The following is a 22,594-nucleotide window of genomic DNA, read 5'->3' on the forward strand; positions in this document are numbered from 1 at the left end:
GTCTTCAAAACCTCTATTGTTTTATATTGTATATTCTGAGTTAAAATTTACCTGGAAACAACCTTTATACACAATGTGAGGCAAGGATTCACTTTATTAATTTTCTATGTGGATAGCCAATTTTCCTGGAACCATTTGCTGAGAAGATTTTCCTTTCCCCAGAGGCTTATGCTATCATTTTCTCATAAATCAAGTGTTCAGATATGCTCGCATCTCATTCTGGCTTCTTATATTGTTCTGTCCGTCTACTTAGATTTGTGCCAATATCATCATGTTTTCTTAAGTCTGTGACCTTGTCTTAACTAAGTCCTGATGTCTTGTAGAACAAGTCCCTGAATATCTTTAACCTTGGATTTTGTTGTTGGTGGTGGTTGTTTGTTTAGATTTATATAGGTACATTTCTACAATGAGTTTAGGGTCAATTTGTCACCATTCACCAAAACCAAACCATAAAACTTTGGGTTTGCATCCCATTGAATTTAAAAAGTGAATAAAGAAAATTGAGTTTTCATAAAATCATTAATTAGTCTCTTTGTTTATTTAATTCATCTTTGACACATCTTAACATTTTATACTTTTTATCTAGAAGATTGAATATCATTATTTCTAGATATATGATTTTTACATTAATATAACTGTTAAATAAATTAAAACATTTTCCTTTCTAACTGTGAACATAGAGAAATTGAAACTGTGTATATTATTTCTATGTTGAAAGATCTTTCTAAGTCTATTGACTAATTCTAATAAGCTCCTCATACTGGGAATTTGTGGATATATCATCATATTGCCCACAAATAATGACAGTTTTATTCATCTCTGTTCCTTCTCATTTATTGTGTGCTGGTACATTGAGTACATTTCATAGTACAAATGTCAGCAATTATCATTCTGATATCATTGTCAAACCAAGATTGACATCCTTTACTATTACTAATATATTCCCTTACAGTTGTTCCAAAGCTTCAGTATTTATGTAGATGATATTTTGATCTATAGTTTAATCCACATCTTCTGAGCTGATTCTCTCATTTTCTCTTTGACTAATCTGAGGGAAGGCATTATTTAGTACTGTACCACAATGCATAAGTTATACTGATCACTAATATTGTCCTCTTGATACCTGTATGAATATATAACCCATGTGTGTCTGTCCCCCATCTATTTGGCATCACTTAGCACTTCATCTTTTCCATATACCATTCGCATGTCCATTTCTTTCTGTACTTCCGATTGGATTGTTTTCAGGGTAGCTCACAGAATTTTTCTTTCCTTTCCATTTCTGCTCTGGCAGAATTTGAGTGTTATTCTTCATTCGCTCCTGCATGGCAGGTTAGACCAATAAATTTGTCTGGGCCTTACAATGTATTTGCTGTAAAACAGCTTGATTTCTCTAATCATTATTAAATTATTCATATAATCTTTTTTATCTGTGGAAGTTGGATTAATCATATTTTACCAGAAACTTGACTATTTAGTCCCAGATTTCAACTGTTCTGCCCCAATGCTTCTCCATATACTCCTTTACTCTTTTTAGCAACTGCACTAACTATACAGGAGTTTGTCTTTTTATTTTTAACATTGTATTTCTGTGGTGATTTTTTTTCAAAGAATCAGGATTGGTCTTTTTGATCTTTTTATATGATTGTATATGTTTGCCATTGTATGGTTAATGTCTATTATTTTTTATATAATTTTATGGTTTTCTAACTGTTCAGAATGGTTTCTATAATACCTTTCAATTGTTATTTAATTCAATAAATGCATTAATTCATAATTAAAAGAAAATTACCCTCCAAATGCTTCTTAGTTGTCTACAAGTTTAGCTCTATTCATTCAGCTCAGAATAGTTTCCTTTTTTGTTTTGTTTTATTGCTTTTTCTTTGTAATTCTTTAATATGTCTATTGATGATAAAGTCTCCCAGGTTTGTCAGAAAAAAAATTACTTCATCCTCATCCATTGTTAGCTTCCTACAAAATACCTGAGATAACCAACTCATAAAGAGAAAAGTTTCATTTGAGCTCATAGGTTTAGTCCATAGTCAGCTGGCCATCTTGTATTTGGGCTTATGGGTTGAAAGCATATTAGATTAAAGGCACTTTTTCATTTCAGCCAATGGAAGATAAAGACCATGATCCAATAGTTATGTTCAGGAGCATAACCTAAGACATCTTACTATACTCAGTTTTTGTTTTCTGTCACCTCCCAAACATGCCAGAATGAGACCAACCCTTTAATATGGCATTAGGGAACATTGAAGATCTAAATTGTATCATTCAAGAAGAATTCATGAACTTTGTGGATATCTAACTCTCTAGCTTTCCAGTTATTTTCTCTTGGCTACATAAATATCATGATCTACTGATTTTCATAGTTTTTTGTTTTTGTTGTTATTATTGTTGTGCTTGTCTTTGAAAATATACATCTCTTAAGTCTAAAAGATTTCCTATACCTTGCTGCAATTTTTTTATGGTACATATTCATATGGATTCTCCTTCTTTCCCTACTATGGTCTAGGTATATTCTTGAATTTTTGGACTTTACACACACACAAGTGTGTGTGTGTGTGTGTGTGTGTGTGTGTGTGTGTGTGTGTGTGTGTGTGTGAGACCAACCATGCATCTAAAGATAACCTTGGACTTCTGACACTCTTTCTTCTCTGTCCAGAGTGTTGAGGTTTACCAGAGTGTACCACCATACCTGGTTTCATACTTTGTTAGGATCAAAGCCTTCACTGTGTATATGCTCAGCCAGAACTCCATTGAATGAGCTACAGCCCTAGTAACTCTTATTATGAGACAGGATCTCCCTATGTTGTCTAGATGTTTTGAATTCCTATGATCAAATAGTTCTCCTATCTCAGCATCCTTAGAGATTATATTACTTGTATGAACCAGTACACACAGCCTTTTCCCTCCAGTTTGGAAAGTTTCTCAGGCATTATCACCTAAAATATAATTTCCTCTAAAATTCTGGATCTTATACAGATTTCTAAATAAATACATATTGGACTTTTCCATTATACTTCTATTTTCTCTTCTTTGTCTCTCTGTCTTACTATGGTTCATATCATATCATATGGCTGGTGGTTTAGTCGACTAACCCTCTCATTTATGAAAAATGTGGCACTAAATCTACTCATTATGCTATTGTGTTTTTTGTTTGGTTTTATAATAATTCTACTTAGAACTTTCTTACATCATCTGAGATTTTTGCAGATGTTTTGGCAAATTTTATTTGAGAAAAATAATTCCACTGCTTAAGAAATTTAAAGCCTGAGATTCATCATTGTGCCTTTCACAAAGAACTTTCACTTCCATTATCTTTCTCTACTTTCTTTCATTTTATTAAAAAATTCAATACTTTAGCTCACCCATAAACATATCACACTGTTGGTTTTAAAGAGGCATCTTGAATTTCATAGACATTTCTTGGAATTATTAGAATTTCTTAGAGTGAGAAATGTCCCCCTAAAGCCCCAGAATTAGAAGGCTTGGCCCCAGCTGATGGCACTATTTAGGAAGGCTGTGGATGCAGTAAATCACTAGGGACTGGCTTTGAGGGTTAATGATCTGGCTGTCCTTCCTAGTGCCTTTTTCTGCCTGTTTGGAAATGAAAATTCTATCAGCAAGATTCCTGTCCCTGCCTCTTGCTGCCATGTATTCTATGACACAATAGACACAATTGTTCTGGAATCATTAATCAAAATAAACCTTTCCTTGCCTACATTACAGGGTATCACAGCACCAGAGTAGCATTACTCCACTCAAAACAGTTGCCGTGTTCCAAATCCTATTACTCCCAATGAGTATCTATATAGGCCAAATGCCATTCTGAAGCCATGGAGTTTCACTTAGAACTTTATATTTTCACAAGCAATTACATTTTACTTATTTATTTTTATTGTTTTTGCCACTTCAATACCCAGAAATTTGAATTCACTTATCCACCATGGGAAAAAAAAATCTACAAAAGATTTGAAACTGGAAAGAAAACCTTTGTAACATCTGTGATTTTTATAATAGATTCCAGCTTTATGCTACATTAAAAACTAAACTAAAGCATCCTACACTTTTTAATCTGTAAACAAAGTAAGCAGTTATTTTAACATCTACATCTAATTATTACAATTTTTATATAAACCATGATTGGTTACTTATTTGTAATAAAATACTATGAACTGGAAGGCTTAAACAATGAAAATCCATTTTCCACAATTCTGAAGGACAAGAGGTCCAACAGTAAGGCTGCCTTGATCTGATGCTCTGTCTCTTGTCCAAAGTCAGCCTCTTTCTTGTTAACTTGTCAAGTGAGCACAGAGAGGCAAATCAAAATCAAATCATCTTATAAGGCTACTAAATCCGTCATAGAGGCTACATGATCATAATAACATTCTAACTTAGTTACCTGCCCAAGAACCATCATTACATCACTACAAGGTAATTAGGATCTTAGTATATGAATTCAGGGGCAGGGCAGGGCAACTTGGTTCCTGACATTTTTTGGTGTGCTTATGTATGAGCACCCAAACATACATGCTGGGTATTCTATTTGGAAACAATGGTAAAAATAGTCTAAGATCTTACACTGGTGTTATAGTCTTCAAGGAAAATTTTTCTTTTTTTCTGATAAGAAATTAAAGGAATGGAACTTTGAAATAATTTCAATTTACTTTTGAGGACAGACATCTAACAGATGTCCTAATGGTTTGATGTTGGGGTGAAGTTAATGTAACGAATGGGTTATATCTAGCTTACTCTTACTCCAAGGATTAATACTGCCAAATGTTTGACATCCCACTCACATGTAGAGGCTTGGTAAACCCTCTATCATGGGCAAGCTCTAAATCTATTCTCCTCTCCAAGAGTCATGCAAACCTTCAGTATGAAAGAGCAACCCAAATGCTGGGCTCACATCTCTGGATTCCTGTTTTCTCTTGCCCACGTTAAATTTTGCTATGTTGATATCTCCAATAATATCTCTAATGGTGGTTTCAATTAGTAAGAGGAGCACAAGTAATTATTTTTCTTTGTATTTTTGGTAGTCCAAAAACTTCTCCCCTCTGTAGCTTCTAGTATTTAATAACTATTTAAACCAATCTCTCATGATGTAACCACACTGATAATTTGTCATCTTCAAAATGTTAAATAACAGGAAAACTATGACCTGCAGCCTTGTCACCTAGTTCCTGGCCTTACTGCTTTGTTCTCCTTATAACAGTTCTAGGTAGTGTGTGTTGTGTTTTCCCTATCCATGTAATTGACAGAAGATCAAAGTGGTATAGTTATTATTTTATGCAAACAAAACCCAAAACTGAAGAAAACTTGGTATGATCCTGAGGACTATAAACTTTCAACTCAGAGTGCCTGAGTAGCTTTATTCACTCAGTGATGAAAACAAGAGTTTGAACTCAGAGAGGGCAGGAGCAAGCTGGGACATATTTTTTATAACACAATTGTTTATTGTATCAGTCTCAATTTCCATGAAGAGGAGAAAGTGCATTAGGCATGTTTGGGCTGAGGTCGAAGTTTACTAGTTATACAACTGAACCATTTCTCCTCTCCATACTTATGGGGCAGAGGATGATTTCATAAATAAAATACTCAGTTTCCAATACCTACAACTCAAGAACTAAATAGACTGAGCTATATTTTAGCTCATTGGAGAAGAGTTAAAACCAGAAGGCACTACTTTTGCTGGTGAGTCTAGCATGGATAATCCAAGTTGAGCAGTCATGTGATAACTTGAATGATGTTCGTGCATGTCAAAATGATGCAGCAATTACTATTGAAGAGGCGGCTGAGGCACACTGTAGGCATTGGAACAGGTGAAGTGAATGAACATTAGCTATTATTATGTGACGAGGTCAAGGATTATTAATGTGAATTTTCATTGCCTTCCTTCAGATTAACCTCCCATGCTCTCCAGAACTCTCTGTCTTTTGCTAAAAAGGAAGGAGGCAGTAGAAGACAAAATTCATACTCTGGAAGAAAAAGACTGTCAGAGGTGAGAGAAACAAGTAGAGAAAGAAAAACCTAGTGATGGAACAGTTTTATTTGAGGAGGTTTTACAACATAGCAAAGTATGCTGATTAATGTGCAGCCATTCATTTCTGGAGACAGAGATAGAGAGCTATGTTTTACTGTATTTCCATTTTACTAGATGCAAATAAAAAGCTTAAAACTCTGTTTTTAAAGATTTGGGGTGTGTGTGTGTGTGTGTGTGTGTGTGTGTGTCTGCCTCTCTCTCTCTCTCCCTGTGTGTGTGTGTGTGTATGTGTGTGTGTGTGTGTGTGTCTGCCTCTCTCTCTCTCTCCCTGTGTGTGTGTGTGTATGTGTGTGTGTGTGTGTGTGTGTGTGTGTGTGTGTGTCTGCCCATGGAGACCAAAAGGGGATGCTGTATCTCATGCAGCTAGAGTTATAACTGTTTGTGAGCTGTTGGAAACTCAACTTAGGTCCCCTGGAAAAGTAGCAAGTGTACCTAACCATTGAGTCATTTCTTCAGCCTGCAACTGATAGTTATTTTGGGGTCATATTTTCCTGAAAATAATTTCATGTTCGTGGCCCATGAAGTTATAAAATTCACAGGGAGAAAAGTTAACCTGTGAAACCAGCCATTTATTTTAAGGGCAGAGATCCAGCTTGGTAGAAATGTCTACCCCTTACCCTCACCCCCATCTAAGAACTTTTAGCCATTAGTGGCCTCAGGAATATTTTCACCTAAACTATTTGGTCCAAGTAGGATCCCAGCAAAATATTAAGCCAAACATAAAGGCTATTTTGAATATTGGAGTAGACTGTCCTATGAACAACTAGAACAACTTAAAAGAGTGACCAACTTGGTATTCTGGATAAGTCATTTCATGAGACATTATATTTGATTACTTCCAGATGATTCTATGTATTATCATTCTCAAGCCCTGGAGACTTGGTTTATGTTTATCTTTATGTCCTTGCAATTGAAAACATATTCTAGAAATGTAACACAAAGGGAGAAGGGAGATGCACTATCCAACAGAAACAAGAACTAGGAAAAAGAGTAAAAATTCTCTTTTCTTGGTTCTTTTAAATCATTGCATCTTTCTTGGCAAAATGAAAGATGAACATTACTCAAATATCTTCAGTCTGAAGGGAGACACCATCTCTAATTGTACCATGCTAAAGCAAAGCTGTGATCATATCAATTAAGGGATGAATAAGGAGGACAGATGGACAGTTTCGTTCCTATTCATGGGAGTCCTTCCTCTTAGGGTTCCAGACTAAATCCCTCAAGCTGAACTTCAAGGCCACCTCTTTCCGCAAAATTTCTTCCATGAATCCCTTGAGTCTTTCTCACCACAGTCTGTTCATGTGAAAGGTAGACCCTCTCTATGGCTACTGGGGTAGATTTTAAGAGACATAATTTGTAGACTAGAGCATGAGACAACCAGGCAGACCTCATCTGCCTTTGCTGCCTGTGATTATCAGCAATTGTCCAGTGGCTGGAACTATAGTGGTTTTAAAAAAACACTCACATGCCAAAATCTCTCTTGATATCTGTTACTACTAATAATGCTGTTTTGGGCTGACTCATTTGCTTTGAAAGTGCACTGAACTGTTATAAGTAAATGAGAGACAACCAATTATCTATAGCATAGTGACACACCCCTAAGAGAGTGTGATGAATTATGAAGGATCTCACTGATACAACTCTCTATGCAAACCTATCCTGCTTTCAATTCCTATCCAAGTTGGGAGTTGATGTTTGTATATCTTACATCAGAGATCCCTCAGTTCCAGTGGGAAGGAGGTGATGACAGCCTCATGTCCCGCTGGGACACATTATGTTGAATTAAAATTACAGAGGCAGCAAATCCAAGTGTTAAATACCTACACAGAGAATCATCACACTCTAGAAAGCAGTGAAGGTTAAGATAGGAGATGCAGATCTACTGTCATCTAACGTGATTTAGAAAGACTAAGAGACACGCCACAAAGTCTATCCCAGAAATCAGCTCAGTGTACAGGGAGCCAATGCATAAATTCACAGAGGCAGAGAGGAGGCACTGACTTCTTGGAACCAAAGTAGCCCAGTCTCATCAGGGATCTGTCAGGCAGGCATCAAGACAGAGCTTCACCCAACAACCTGATTGCTGTATTTGCTTTTTGTGATATACCAAGAAATGAGGACCTAGTTATGTTCTGATTGGCAAGGGCATATAAGAGTCTGTTCTTTCCCTTGGACCTTATCTTCTCTACATGCTGGGATCTATAGGTCTGGGATCAACTGACTCTAAGTTTGAATTCTGATCTTCACTGTTCATTTTCTGAAAGATGATTTTATTTCAATGTTTCTAAACAGATCAAGGTGGAAATTGCACTATTTCAGTTTGGTGCTGGAATTTAAGCTGAAGAGAGATAGGCCTCACTTTCTATAAGATAGAATGAAGCTCAGTGTTGGTAGTTTAAGTGAGCAACTACAGAGAGCTGGCATTTCATAAGCACTATATCTCTCTTCTATCTATTTTTATACTTCTAATTAGAAACAGTGTCATTTTTTACAGAGGCAAGGCTACCCAGCTTAAGAAAAATGTACTGCAATGCAAAAAGTGATTCAAGGAAATAATAATAAGCCAGCAGTGCCCTAGGTGATACAAAAGACAAGAGAAATTATAAGGAAAGGGAAGGAGCAATGTAGAATGGACACACTCAATGTGTCCATTGCTTAGGTACATGGTCAGATGGGAAAGTAACCAGGAAGGAGGGCAGCCTCATGGGGAATCAGCACCCTTCCCCTGCAAACTACTGGCTGATTGGGCTCAAAACTGGGCCAAATCACTTGTGAAATAGGGGCACACTTTGGTTCCTACTACCTTGCATGGGATGGCAGAGAGTCTGGTAAAGGAAGTCAGCAGTAGAAGAGAAAGTGCTCACTTTCCAAGGAAACCAGAAAGGCTGCTAGAAAGACAGAAAAAGGCCTTTTGAGGGCTGCCATAAGAACTGGTGAAGGAAACATGAATTTGCTGGAGTAATGAGCAGTGTACCAGCTAAGACTGATGCCCATGGGCTCAACTGTCGTGCTGACATTGTCAAGTCTGCCACTCCTAAACCACTGAACACAGAAAAAATGTTACATGGCTGAGCTTGGGTTTTATTTTCTCACGCCTTCTCAGTAACTATTTATGATTGTCATCCCTCCCAGATCCCAGTGCCATCTCTGGTTATGCCTCTTGGGAATTTCAAGGTTTTGTAACATAGCAACAAACCAAGTCCTTCAAGTCATCCTGCCCAAGGCAGACATACTGCTGACTGTATTATCAGGAAAGCCTAGTGAAATGAAGGTTATCTTAATTTTACATAAACAACGGATACTTTCTTTCTCTAGGTAAAAGTCTAGGTAAATCCAAATGGTGTACTGTTAGTCTAGATATTACTGTATACAAATTTAGTATAAAGATGGAATTTGAAAATGGGAAGGCTAGTATCAAATAAACAAAGGGACTAATGTAAGGACCATATGTCTTAAGGGAAGTATATTTAGTTCCTTTGTATTGCAAATTGCAGCAAGCAATGCTCTTTTTAAAATTTGAAGGCCCTCTCTGTTTAAGGTCCCCTTCTTCTTATCAGTAACAGTGGCTACTGTATTTTTTTTCTAGTCTCAGTACCTGTATTATACTTCCCAACAGGCCATTTATTTAGTCAGAACAAAAGCCCATTAAAGAGAGATGCAAGTTCTAGTTAATTAAAACAATGAATAGACATGGTGCCTAATGGTTTGTATGACTACCTAGGACAAATGCCTTTCTGGCAAGAGTTGCTAGTTAAATGAACTCACTTGGAATATAGGTAAATTCAGGACTGGGTGCAGAAGCAGGTAAGAATCATGTAAGAATCTCGGGTTAGAAGTTAAAATCTTAATGCATGTAGATGACCCTTTCCTATGTATAATTCCACAAATACCTTTGCAAAAGCCTAGACCTTCCTTGCCTCTACCTGAAAATACCCACTGTACAGGAAGCCAGAAAAAAAAATTTCAGCCTAATAAATTGAGCCTCAAGATGAGGGACCCTCATTTCAACAGGGCATTCCAAAGTGAACTACCAGACTTCTGAAGAGGAATTGAATAGAAAACAGCATTTGGTCAATCCCAGAGGCTGGAGTTCATTATCAGTCCTTTCTCTTCAGACAGAATAGAAGGTGAACAGAGGGAAAGGTCAAAAATAAAACACAAGCAATAGCTTCTGCTACACTTCACTGTGTTCCTTCAGGCAAAGGAACTCTGACTTGGTGCACGCATGACAGAATGAACTGAGCTTTGCAGGGCTTGGCTGCAGCTGCATGCTTGAACTGAGGGGCAGGAGGAGTAGAGAGAAAACAGAGACTACCTGTAGGGCAGCACAAGGCTACCATAATGGCTGTGACCACCATGTCCTACTGAGGATGCCAGGTATCCTCTGCTTCGTGGCTATCCTGTCATTGGCCTTGGAAAACTGCTGGCTGGTGTCTGCACACATACAAAAATTACATAGAATTTCGTAGGAAAAAAAAAATCTGAAACATTCAAAAATCACAGAAAGAGAAAAAAGGTAAATGCTCTCTAGACAATCTTGACTGATTCCTGAATTTCCTCCCTTAATCCTTGAGTAATCCTCCCTCTCCGCTAACACCTTACTTTGTTCTGTCTCTGAACACTTTCTGTGATGGGGAAAATCACCTGGACACACTTGGAAGGAGGCCTCAGTGTGCCTTTTCTAGCCTGATATTATCCCAAACTTTACATACTGGCAGCAGGACACTAGAGAAGAAGGCCCTCTGGGTCTCAGACCAATTAAAGTAATTTAAATGTAAGTCTGGAGAGAGAATGGCCAGTTGATACACAAGCCTTTGAACTTCTTTGCATTTCATATCAAAGCAGTATACAACAGTTTTCTTTTAACTTGCAAGGGATTCTGTCCAAGACTCCCAGTGGATGCCTCAAACCAGGGATAGTGCCAAATCCTCTAAATACTTTGTTCTATACATATAAAGTTAACTTATGAAGTATAATGAGAGATCTGCAATGAAGTAAAACAATTATAACAATACACAGTAGTAAGAGTTACATGAACAATCTCTACATTCCAGAGAGGCCCGTGTTACACAGATGGCCCAGAAAGTCTCACCACTCTCCTGGTTGGGCACATTAGAGCCTATAGTCTCCCCAGCTCTCTGGCCCTCTTGCTTACTTCACAGTGTTGTCTTTATTCTAAGTTACCCCTAGCTCTACCATTCTCCATAGGCTCTTCATCCAATTCGTTGTTCCAAGATACAAAAACCTGGAAATCTCAGGAATTCCCCTCCAGACTCCTGCCCAACCCTACAGTGGTTAAGTCCCATATGAGTCAAGGTTTTTCCCAGTTTTCACATTTTTTGTTTTTTGTCATCCCTTGGGGAGACTTGGTGTTGCTATGTTTCTGTCCTCCTTCCCAGCCATTGCTTTTGGTTTCCTGAAGCCCATCAAGAGGTCTGGGTGAAGGTAGAGTACTTGATGCTTTGTTATGAATATCTGAACCTGTTTCTAGTTAGGGTGTGGCTCAGCCTTTCGCATACACCTTTAATCCCTCTGGCTGGAATACAGACACACCCTTAGCACTCACCTTTCATCACAAACAAGGAAGGTAAAGTCAGTTTGTAGAAGAAGGCACCCATATTTGAAAGTGATGTCTAATAAATTGAGCTACAGAAAAAATGATGAATCAGAGAAAAGATTTGTCAAAATAGGATTTGCCCTACTCTCAAGAGAGAGGACAGGGAAGCTACTTAAGGGAGAGACAGACAGTACAGGAAAAGAGTGTACAGTACAGGAACACAGTAGAGTTTGTAGCAAGCAGTGCAGTAGAGTTGAGAGGGAGAGTAGAGCAGCACAGAGAGAGAGAAGGAGGAAATTTTATCAGGAAAGTTTTACAGAGACAGGTTAAAAAGAGAACAAGCTTGACACAGGAAAAGAAAGAATGTGCCAGAAAATGAGATAGAGCCAGAAGATTAGGAAAAATTGCTACAGTTACTTTGAGGCCAAGGAGAGCAATTCCGAGGCCTGGACAACAGGCAGACTGAATCAGTCAGCTTGGAGAAGAGTTTGAGCCAGAAGAGCTTTGTTGAACCAGCCAGCCATAGCTCAGAGAGAACTAGAGTGAGCTTACTCAGCAGCAAGTCTCAGAGGCTGAAAACATTCTAAGCCTAGATAAGATTGTACAGAGGCTAGAAGCTTCCAGGACTAGGCCTAGGTTAACAGACAGAGATAGAAAGAAGCTACTTACTATATCAGGAGAATAAAAGTTACTTTTACAATGTTTACCTGAAAGTAGGCCCGCAGAACCTCCGCCTCTGCAGCCATCTCCTCCTCAGATCTCCAAAGGGCTGGTGAGTCCTCTTCTTCTCTGTCATGTTTCTGGAGCTTTGGAGAAAGAAAATGGAATAGGCTCATTAAAGAGTCCATGTGATTTCCTTTTAATAATGTTGAGGGAGAGAGGAAGAGTGAAAATAATTTGCAAATTAGAGGCCTGTAGGTGTATCTTAATTACATTAATTGCCCAATTTTGAAAATAAAAAGTTTCACATAAGATTTGACATTTCTTGCTTCTCTAATAGAATAACAGGGCTAGGCTGTACTGGGGCCGTTGCTGCCTTGTGCTTGCTTGATAAGTCTGTGACAGACTGAGGCTGGGTAAAGTGGGAGGCTGGTGAGGATGGCGTCCCACCATTTACCACAGCCTCCATGCCTCTTTCTGCTTGTCAGGCACTGTTCCGTTATTGGTTTCTTTGGCTGCAATTCTTCCTTCTCTCCAGTTATTCTTGCTGGACATCCTTCATTCTGGCCTACAGTTTACCTACCATTCTCTCTGGCTTTCATTATATTGTATGAGCTCCAAGGAGTTGGAGGCACCATGACTGGATGAAATTCAGAAGCTAGACACTCAAGTTTGCCTAAACTGTGAATGAATTCATTTTTCATTATCAGATTTTTTTTTTTTTTTAGTTTATTTTAAGAAGTGGCAAGTTTGTGAATCTAAGTGCACCTGCTATAATGGCAACTATGAGAAAACAGCATAGAATATTAACAACTTAGTTAATTCAGTTCCTTTTTAGAGCGCTCTCTCTGTATATGTTTCTCTATATATAAGCATATATAATGCATATTCACATATATTTACATATATTTTGCATATACATATATTTACAAGCATGTATATGTGTAAGATTTCTGTATATAGTGAACATATGTCAATTCTATCAGAGAGCAGGTTTTCAGTTGACTTTAATCTCCTATTATATTTCAGTTTTATTATCAAACCTACCCATCCTGTGTCTGTATAAGTGCAGTAATAAGCTATAGATGAGTTTGTCGGTGCACAGTGTAGTGATTTGTGTTACGTTGACTTAGATTGTTTAATAGTGCTGCTGATGGAAGCCAACACTCATAATGTGGACGGCAGGGTCTCTGCTGGTCATTATTTCACATACAACCCTTACAGCTTCCCATAAGTAGGCAGACACTATCTAACTCCATTTTCTCTGGAGAAAACTCATTTACTTATCCAGGTAGGTAATGTTAGGTGCCAGCATTGTCCCTAGCCATTTTCCTTAATCTTGGAGAATCTACACAAATGGGCAATTCCATAGCTACTGTCTACACTTCAGTGTGCATGTATTCACCTTTAACATGGATACTTTGACAATAACCTTACAAGCTCAGCAAAACATTCAGACTGAAAGAGTAACATAGAAACATGGTAAGCTGATCACTGGAAACTATGTAAAATGAACAGGGAGAATCACTTTACTCAGTTGTCCTCTGACCTCCACATGCATGTGTGGCTCTACAAACCCCAGCTACACACAATATACAAAATACTAATAAATAAAATTTTCCAACTAAAATAGCAATATTCATTTTCTTGGACCCCCAATACCTCATCCTACTCCAGGGACTCCACCTTGGCAGCCTGTAGCACACAGAGAATTTACCCCATTTGTCTCAGAGCAACTTTGATATGGAAGGCAACATAGTACGGGAAAGATATCCTTGATCTCCAGCAGGGATGTATTTCCACACTTAGCAAGTCTGAGCCTAAATGAGGCTCATTAGCATAGAACTAGGCCACAAATATCTTTATGAGGGTCATGGATCTTCCTTTCAGAATTTGGCTGCCAGCACACTGGTTTTCCATTTTGCCACACAGATTTAATTCTTCTTAGCAGAAGAAAAGTACATTAAGAAGTCATTTTCTTGCTCATAGAAGCAGATATGACACAGTTGCTACGGGCAAGTCAAATGAGATTGCTATTCTACCCGAGAACTAATTTTCATTTTGCTACTACCTTTAGGTCTGTTATAAATCCATCTTCTAACAGTTTGATGCGGAAGACAAGGAGCTAGAGAACATGGCATTCCCACTGTGGCATTGCCATTGGAAGACACAGAAATCAAGTTTAAAGCAGCCTTGTCAACACAGACCATACCAGCTGATGCCAAATAATTTAGAGGCTAAGAACATTAATGCTTCCTGGTTATTAGGCACCCTTCTGTTGGTATCATATGCCTTACAGATGGCAGCACTTAGACATTATTTACAGGAACTAGGGAACTAATAGCACAAACTAAACATGTTTGGGAAGTTCTGTTGGACATGACTATTATTAATAAAACTTTTGAAGACTCCGGTTGGAAGCTTGTAGTTTTCTGTAAAACAATTCAACCCTGTATTACCAGTGGACTCACGAGAAGACACACCTTAAAAGTTACACCAAGGATTCTGACTCTGTGTTTAGAGATTTTGGGAAAAAAAAAAAAAAACCCTGACTTTTAAAGGAAAGAGGACTATGTATATAGGTAAAGGCTCTCATATGAACAGAAGTATGGCTGTCAACTTGTATCCATGATGACAGCAACTTTTCATAGGGTACCAAAATCCAGAGTTGTTTAATTCTTAGATACAAAGTTCATATATTTGAATATAACCTTTGCGTATCATCTGATATACGTTCCTTTATGCAAATTATCTAGAAATCCCAATATGGCACAAATGATGTGAAAATAGTCATTCTGCTGGTGGTCAGTAGAGATGCCTTTCCTACTATTTTTATCAGTGGTTGCTTGAATGCACAGATAACAACCAAGGACCCAGAGCCCACTGTAACTCATCCATCTCTAAGCCTATTGCTCAGGTCCTTTCAACTGTCTCGCATCTGTCCTTTGCAGATCTCTCCACTGGAGAGTACTTTACTTTTGTTTACTGTAAGGCAAAGGGGCATCTGGAAGGCCAGATTTGTCTACGTACTTTGATGATGCTAACTAGTGCAGGAGGTTGCAGTCTCTGTAAGAACTAAGAGGCTTGGGACAGCCTGTGAGGGCAAAGCTTGTTCCATACAAGAATCATGATGGAGATTAGGAAATTTAAACCTGCAGAAGTTTATGAAAAGAATCTGAAGCAACCTAAGAATGTGGTCACAGTAACCTGTTGCCAGGAAAACAAATAGGAGCTCCACAATCTTAAGCAATAGCTTACCCAAAAGGCAGATTGCTTTGTGTGAGCCATAGTGGGGAAGTTCCATTTGTAGATGAATTTCCAGAGTAGGCTTCAAGAAGGCAAATTCAATGCCTAATTAACTATCATACCAAATATCCTATCTGTCCCTGTAGTGCCAGGAACTAGTTAGTGTTCTCTCCTATAGTCAAAGGCACCCACACAGGGAGGACTGGCACTAAATGGTTGATTTCTAGTGCTAGAGGATTACCAAATGGAGAGGAGCTGGGTGGAGGTCACCTAGATTTCACAAAGAAATGGTCTTATGGTAGCCAGGTATGCCTTTAATCCCTGAACTTGGAGGGAGGGGGCAGAGGCAGAAAAGTTATGGGAGAGAGAATATTATTTAAGGAGTATCTAATAAGGGTTCCCCAAGTCAATAAAGCATAGTTGTGGTGGTTTGAACAGGAATGACCCTGAAGACTCAGGTGTTTTTGAATGCTTGGCCATAGGGAGTGACACTATTAAAAGGTGTGGCCTTGTTGGAGAAAATTTGTCATTGTAGGGGTAGGCAATCCAAACTCTCCTATGCTTAAGCTACACCCAGTATGGACCACAGTCTCCTTATGCTGCCTGCTGATCAAGATCTAGAAACCTTGGTTCCCCCCAGCACTATGTCTGCCTGCATGCTCCCATGCTTCCTGCCATGAGGATAATGGACTAAGCCTCAGAAACTGTAAGCCAGTCCCAATTAAATGTCCTTTATAAGATTTGCCATGGTCATGATATTACTTCACAGCAATAAAACTCTTTCTAAGACAATAGTCTATAGTTTAACAGTATCAAAAACAAATTCCTCTACCTCTGTTACCCTCTTTGTAAAAGGAAAGCTAGTAAAGACTTTCCAACAGTGCCTGGCACAGAAAGTACTTGTGACTTTTGGCTATTGCTACCATTATTTATTATCAGTGTTAGGTTAGACACACTGTCCTCACAAGTGACCACTGACCACCTCAGCAAGTTGCTTCCAAGAATAAGACATCTACTTTCATGGCTCCTAAGTGGTATCCGTGTTCTGGCCCTATCTACCATACCAAATATGAAAAGTTATAGCCAGAGCTGAAGTCCCTGATGATTAATTCTAATGACATATCATGTCTAAAACAGAACTTAGACCCTTCAGTTCTATAACTATGCACAGTAATTCCTAGCTTCTTGGTTGATGCAAGGAGGGAGTAGCGTATTAACAGAGCCTTATTACAGTAAGCAAATGAGCATCCAAGAGTGAAAACACATGGGAAGGTCAAAAGCAAACCAAACTCTTGTTAGAGCACAGTTGCCACATTTGGTACACTCATTGTTAGTAAGACATTTAGTTAATTGTTTGACATAGCAACACTTCATGAATCATTTAGGGCCATACTTACACCAAAAATTGTGTGTGTCCGTATGAATTTGTGTACATACACATGTATATCCCTTTTTTATACAAATGGGAAAACATGGTGGTCAATTCCAGGTATCTTCCATTATCGCTATATTATCTAAAAGTGTCTCACTGAATTTGAAGCTCACTAGACTGGCTCACCAGACAAAATGCTGGAATCTGAGAGTACAGAGGCCCATCTTTCCCTCTGAATATTAGGGATCAAACTCAATCACCATGCTTATGCATCAGACACTTTACTCCCAGCTATTTTTCCAGCCCTCTGTGTTTTTAATTGTCTAAAATCCAAATTTAAAAGGGCTTCCATATTTGATCTGCTAATTCACCTAAGAAGATCCTTAGAAAGTAGACACAGGAAGACTATGAACTGCAGCTAGTAATCTGGTTGTCCTCAATCCTATTTAGCTATGGACCAATGTGGGGGCAGGTTGCTCAAACAGATCAAATTCAAGAATAGTATGATGTACCTTTATTGCCACTATTACATTATATACATTATTACTGTAATGTATCTTACACAAATCATGAGCACCATTGTAATCCTATAGTGCATTGATCACAAGATGTATACTTCTTCACATTTCAACATCTCTGAGATCAAAATGTGACCTGTTGTCAAGAGTGTCACAGTTTGGTTGTCAGGGTTTTTATCCCTTAGTGGTACACTGCATAGCAGCACTTCTGATTGCACTGGGATTTGATGGATTCCATCTCTCCTCCCTTAAGTCCTGGAAGCTAAACGTGACTCAGCTTGCTGTAACAGCGCTCATCATCAAGGCTCTCTTCTCTCTGATGCCATAAAAGTTAATATTCCTCACAGATGCTTCATTATTTGATGGAAAGTCTGTAGCAAACTGACAAAGTTTGCAAAAACTTGAACCAAAGTTTTCATTCCTGTTCAACACACCAAAATATCTGATGGTTCCTCCAAGGGAGTTCTGTTTCTATAAAACTTTTGAAAAGATATCTTTAAAAAATGTATCTGCAGTCATCTCACTTGATCTGCTGGAAATGATTTTCGGGGAAGGAAGTGTTAAGAGGATTTCTGCAAGAAGTGCTGATCTGTATGGATTCTGACACGGCTCCCCCTGCACATCAAGTGTGTTAGCGCAAGGTAGATGGGGAAATGATTAATTCCCCCATGGGATGCTCAAGCTGTCTTGACTATTGATGCTTCTCTAGTTCTGTAATGGAATACAGTGGGAGAAATGATTCATAGTAATTTGAATGTTTTGTAGAATGTGGAACTAACCTGGAGTAAATGTCAAGCTGCCTTCAAAAGGGAGAAAACCAATTTAATGTGTTCCTTAAAAAGCGAGTATCAGAGTAGAAACCTGGTCGCTCTTATAAAAGGATATAGTTTATTGTTATCAGTTTTATAGAACAACATACAGAAGAAACTTAAATAAAATATCTCCATGGGTGAGTGTTTCTGTTTATGTAAGCTAGGGTAAACAAATTATTGAAAGGAAAAGAATTACATTCAATAGGAAAGTTAAGTTTTCATTTTTAAAGATGATTCTCTTGTTATTACTCTAAACTACTCTATCAGGCACACATTTATTCTAGGCTCTGTACTGTTTTATGAGTGATATCTTGAGTGATATGTAAGCTGAAAATCCTTGTCTTCTGGAGTCTTATTCAATAGGGCAGTTAGATTCATGTATACATCATGTAATAAGAGTTGGAATGATGAAAATGGACTGGACGGTCCACCCAAATGTTCTTGGAAAAGGAGACTAGTTTTCTAGAGTGCAGATCTGAGTTTGTCTTTAAATGTCATAGATTTGGAGTGGATTTAATACCTTGTGTAAGAAAGGGTTTATCTAAGCAATGAAAATGCTGTCTGTAAGCATGTGCTACCTGAGTCAGGTCTTCTGATCATGTGTCATCATCAGTTAACCACAGCAACTTTCTTATATGTCATGGGCAGCTTCAAACCAGGACCTGATGATCTCAATAGTTTAGAGACAGGACACATATGTCAGTGGCCCAGGGGATGGTCCCCAGTTCTATACATGCAATACTACAAATACCTTTGAATCTGTGGGCTAGGCGGTGTGCTCAGTTCCTAAGAACATATTTTGTTCTTGCAGAGGACTTGGGTTCAATTCCCAGTAACCAAATGCTGACTCTCAACCATTTGTAACTCCATTTGTAGGAGACTTGAACACTCTTCTGTCCTCTGTGTGTGTTGGGCATGTGGTTCACAGACATATATACAAGCAAAATGTTCATACAAATAAAGTAATAATAAAATAATTAATTTTTAAAAATAAGCATTATCTAACTTTGAATTCTACTCTTCTCAGTCATGTTTTAGGCTCTACTAACTGACTGAGAAAAAAGTCTAAATGAGTGTCAATATGTTCTCAATGTAGCACCAACATGACTTCTGAAACAGTGTGAGAAGCCATACAGAATGTCACCATATCTGCCACAAGATTGTTTTGTTTAGATAATCTCAATTATGGCAAATTATTGAGGTCCCTTTGCAGTACACTTACTGAAGTTGAAAATAGGAGTTAATTTAAAAAATGTATTACTGAAACATAGGTATGCTTAGACAGTGTGGGCTTTAGTTTTTATGTAGAGTAAGTAGATACTATAGAATTACAAGGAGGTGAAGGGATCAGAGTAACTTTCCCTAAGGAATGTCTGGGGGATGAGTTAGAGGGGATAAGTTATGGTAGCTGGCACATGAGAACAATGAGAGATGGGTTAGTGGTGTGTGGAGCTTGGGTTCCTTATAACCTAAAATGGTAGTGAGCCATGAGCTTAGCCTTTCTTTTTTTTTTTTAATTTATTTTTTATTAGATGTTTTCTTTATTTACATTTCAAATGATATCCCCTTTTCCAGTTTCCCCTCTGAAAAAAAAAAAAGAAAACTATTCCCTCTCCACCTCCCCCTGCTCACCAACCCACCCTCTCCCCCATCCTGGCTCTGGCATTCTCCTACACTGGGGCATAGAACCTTCACGGGACCAAGGGCCTCTCCTCCCATTGATGACCCACTAGACCATCCTCTGCTACATATGCAGCTGGAGCCATGAGTCCCACTATGTGTACTCTTTGGTTGGTGGTTGAGTCCCTGGGAGCTCTGAGAGTACTAGTTAGTTCATATTGTTGTTCATCCTAAGGGGCTGCAAACCTTTCAGATCCTTGGGTCCTTTCTCTAGCTCCTTTCTTTATAGAGAGCTTTTCTGTCCTGGCACTTGTCTATAAAGTACAAGCATCCTGGCTCCTCTACAGAAACTGCTCTGAACTAGTGTGAAAATCTTTCTCTTCCTGCCTAAAGGTATTCTGCATCTACCTAGTCAAACAATGGCCAAAGTCTTCAAGAAACCATGTCCCATATTCCTCTGACACTACGATGCACAATGCTTCCTTCTTTCTTTCTTTCTTTTTTTTTTTATTCCTTTCTTTCTCTGTATAGCCCTGGATGTCCTGGAACTCACTCTGTAGACCAGGCTGGCCTTGAACTCAGAAATCCACCTGCTTCTGCCTCCCAAGTTCTGGGATTAAAGGTGTGCACCACCTCTGCCTGGCTGCTTCCTTATTTCTTGTTGACCCCCACCACCTCTGCCTCTCTCAGCACTCTGCCTGGTGGACAAGGAATAGTCTTTCTGAGAGCTGGGCAGATTTGCCAATATGTGCACTGTCTTTGTGGCCTGACAAATGACCTTTTTTGTCTTGCTTTGCTTTGTGACAGGGTCTAACTATGTAGTCCTGGTTCATCCTCCTGCCTTGGACTCCTCCATGAAAGGGTTACAAGTGAGACCACCAAGCCCTGCTCAGTCCTTGTTCTATCCTGGGGTTTTACCTGTTTTCTCTCTTTCCTTTGAACCCTTGAGCTCTTCAAATATTTCTTCAATAAAACAATGCATTTGCTGATAACTTTCTATGTAGATAATGAATCCCATGGAACTTTTGTGGTCTCTACTCACTGGGGACATGCCAAAGCCAGTTATTTGTCAGATTATAGAGAAATTCAGGATGTCATCAGAGGATCCATCATTTTATTAGTTGCCAAAGATTTAATTTAACCATAACTTGCTTGAAATAGTTTCCATGTGTATGTATTGCCTACAGAGGCAGAATGCTGAATCAGCTCCTCTATTAATTAGTGTCATCCCTCTTTTAAGAAGTATAGAGTGTTAACGTTTTAAGAATTTGTAACCCCCAAAGTATTTATCAATGAGAAAAACCACAGCACTGGAAAATAATTATGCCAAACCACTATACTATAACAGTGTCCAATTGCTTATCCAATTATACATTAAAGTATCACATTGTTGAACCAATTACCAAAGCAGCAGATGAGACGCTGTGAGCTCTGGACTAGAAATTACTCAGCTCACTGTGAACACTATGGCAATATAGAATATACCCATAAAACCTGTACAAACAAGAGTGGGCCTTTCAGGTTGCTCACATGCCACCAGAAAACTGCCTTAAATGACTTACACTAGATTGTGCTGATAAGCCTAAGAATAGTGTTAGAAGTAGTCAAACAAACATCAAATGTGACTCCTGGTCCCAAGCAGAGCTGGTTTCAACTGAAACATGCAGAGTCATCTTCTGTCAGGAGAGCAATCCCCGAAGCTATGCTGAGATGTATATATGACAAAAACCCAATGGCCCTTCCATGATGCTTACATAATCTCTTACAGCATATCAGGGCTGAAGGAAAGTCCAGAGCTGAGCTGTGAGGGTTGATGTATAATGTATTATGTTTGAAAATCATCAGCATACACAGGATGAAGTCTGGCTTGCCTTATTTTTTAAGATTCCCCCCACTGTTAAATTCTTCCACATGGAGCCTTATGTTTATAGGGACCATGACTGACTCATATAACAGCTGGGCTAGCCATTCTAATGAATACCCCATCATAGTAAGAGCCTGCCTACTGGAGTTTGGTCAAAAGATCAATTGCATCCATTTAGCAGGTCTTTGCTCTTCAAATAATTATAGGCCTTCAACAACTTTCACTTTAGTAAAAATCTTGTGCTCTCACTTCTGCATTTATGGCAGAAATGGATGAGCCACAGTAATGTCCCTCTTTATATCCTTACCACTTCCCCAGTCTGACAGCAGTGGCCTTTCCAGAAGCCATCCACCTAATGTGTCACTAAACTGCTGTTTCCTTCCCAACACACTAACCAACTCACCATTCCCATTTTCCTGATGAACCCCAAGTCAGCTAGGAACATACATAATTCATTCAGCCCTTGCAGTGGCTATTTTGGAACAGTGGTGTTGCTGTTTATTTGTTTATTTGTTTTAAAGTTTGCTGGCTACCACGAGGCCACTGAACCCCTTGCTAATCTCTCTGGAAATTTGATTTGATCAACACTTTGGTACACATGGGCTACACAGCAACATGGAAAACACAAGCCCAGTTGCAGAGGGAGAGACTCAAGCTGGAACCAAAGGCCAGCTGGAACTCCCCTCATCTGAGGGGCAAATTGCATCACAGGGCAGTTCCCGGGAAGTAATCATGGACTGTCGATGGATGTCTCACCCCAGGCTCCTTTGCGGCTGAGCTCTACTGGCTTTCCAGTGGGAGGGAAATTTGTGAACTGACAGGGACTAGAGATTTCTACCAGTTTGATTTCCTCAGGCCTCCTGCTTCTGAAAACATGCTCACTGAGAAATGAAATG

The 22,594-nt window shown here is 38.8% G+C and overlaps 1 protein-coding gene and 1 long non-coding RNA gene across 16 annotated transcripts in view; one reads left to right on the forward strand and one right to left on the reverse strand.

Annotated features, from left to right (window-relative positions):
* Positions 1-5,956, forward strand: part of LOC116073153 — a 229,425-nt gene extending 223,469 nt beyond the window's left edge. Inside the window, exon 3 of the long non-coding RNA XR_004111696.1 lies at positions 5,908-5,956. This is a non-coding gene — a long non-coding RNA (uncharacterized LOC116073153). The remainder of the gene's footprint in view (positions 1-5,907) is intronic.
* Positions 1-22,594, reverse strand: part of Fhit (fragile histidine triad diadenosine triphosphatase) — a 1,878,988-nt gene that overhangs the window by 11,855 nt on the left and 1,844,539 nt on the right. For all 15 annotated transcript variants that reach the window (XM_031344761.1, XM_031344749.1, XM_031344785.1 and 12 more), the window contains one exon: positions 12,314-12,412. In XM_031344761.1, the coding sequence (XP_031200621.1) occupies positions 12,314-12,412 (99 nt within the window). The remainder of the gene's footprint in view (positions 1-12,313; positions 12,413-22,594) is intronic.

The sequence above is a fragment of the Mastomys coucha genome, unplaced genomic scaffold (genome assembly GCF_008632895.1).
Source record: "Mastomys coucha isolate ucsf_1 unplaced genomic scaffold, UCSF_Mcou_1 pScaffold10, whole genome shotgun sequence".
NCBI classification, from domain to species: Eukaryota; Metazoa; Chordata; class Mammalia; order Rodentia; family Muridae; genus Mastomys; species Mastomys coucha.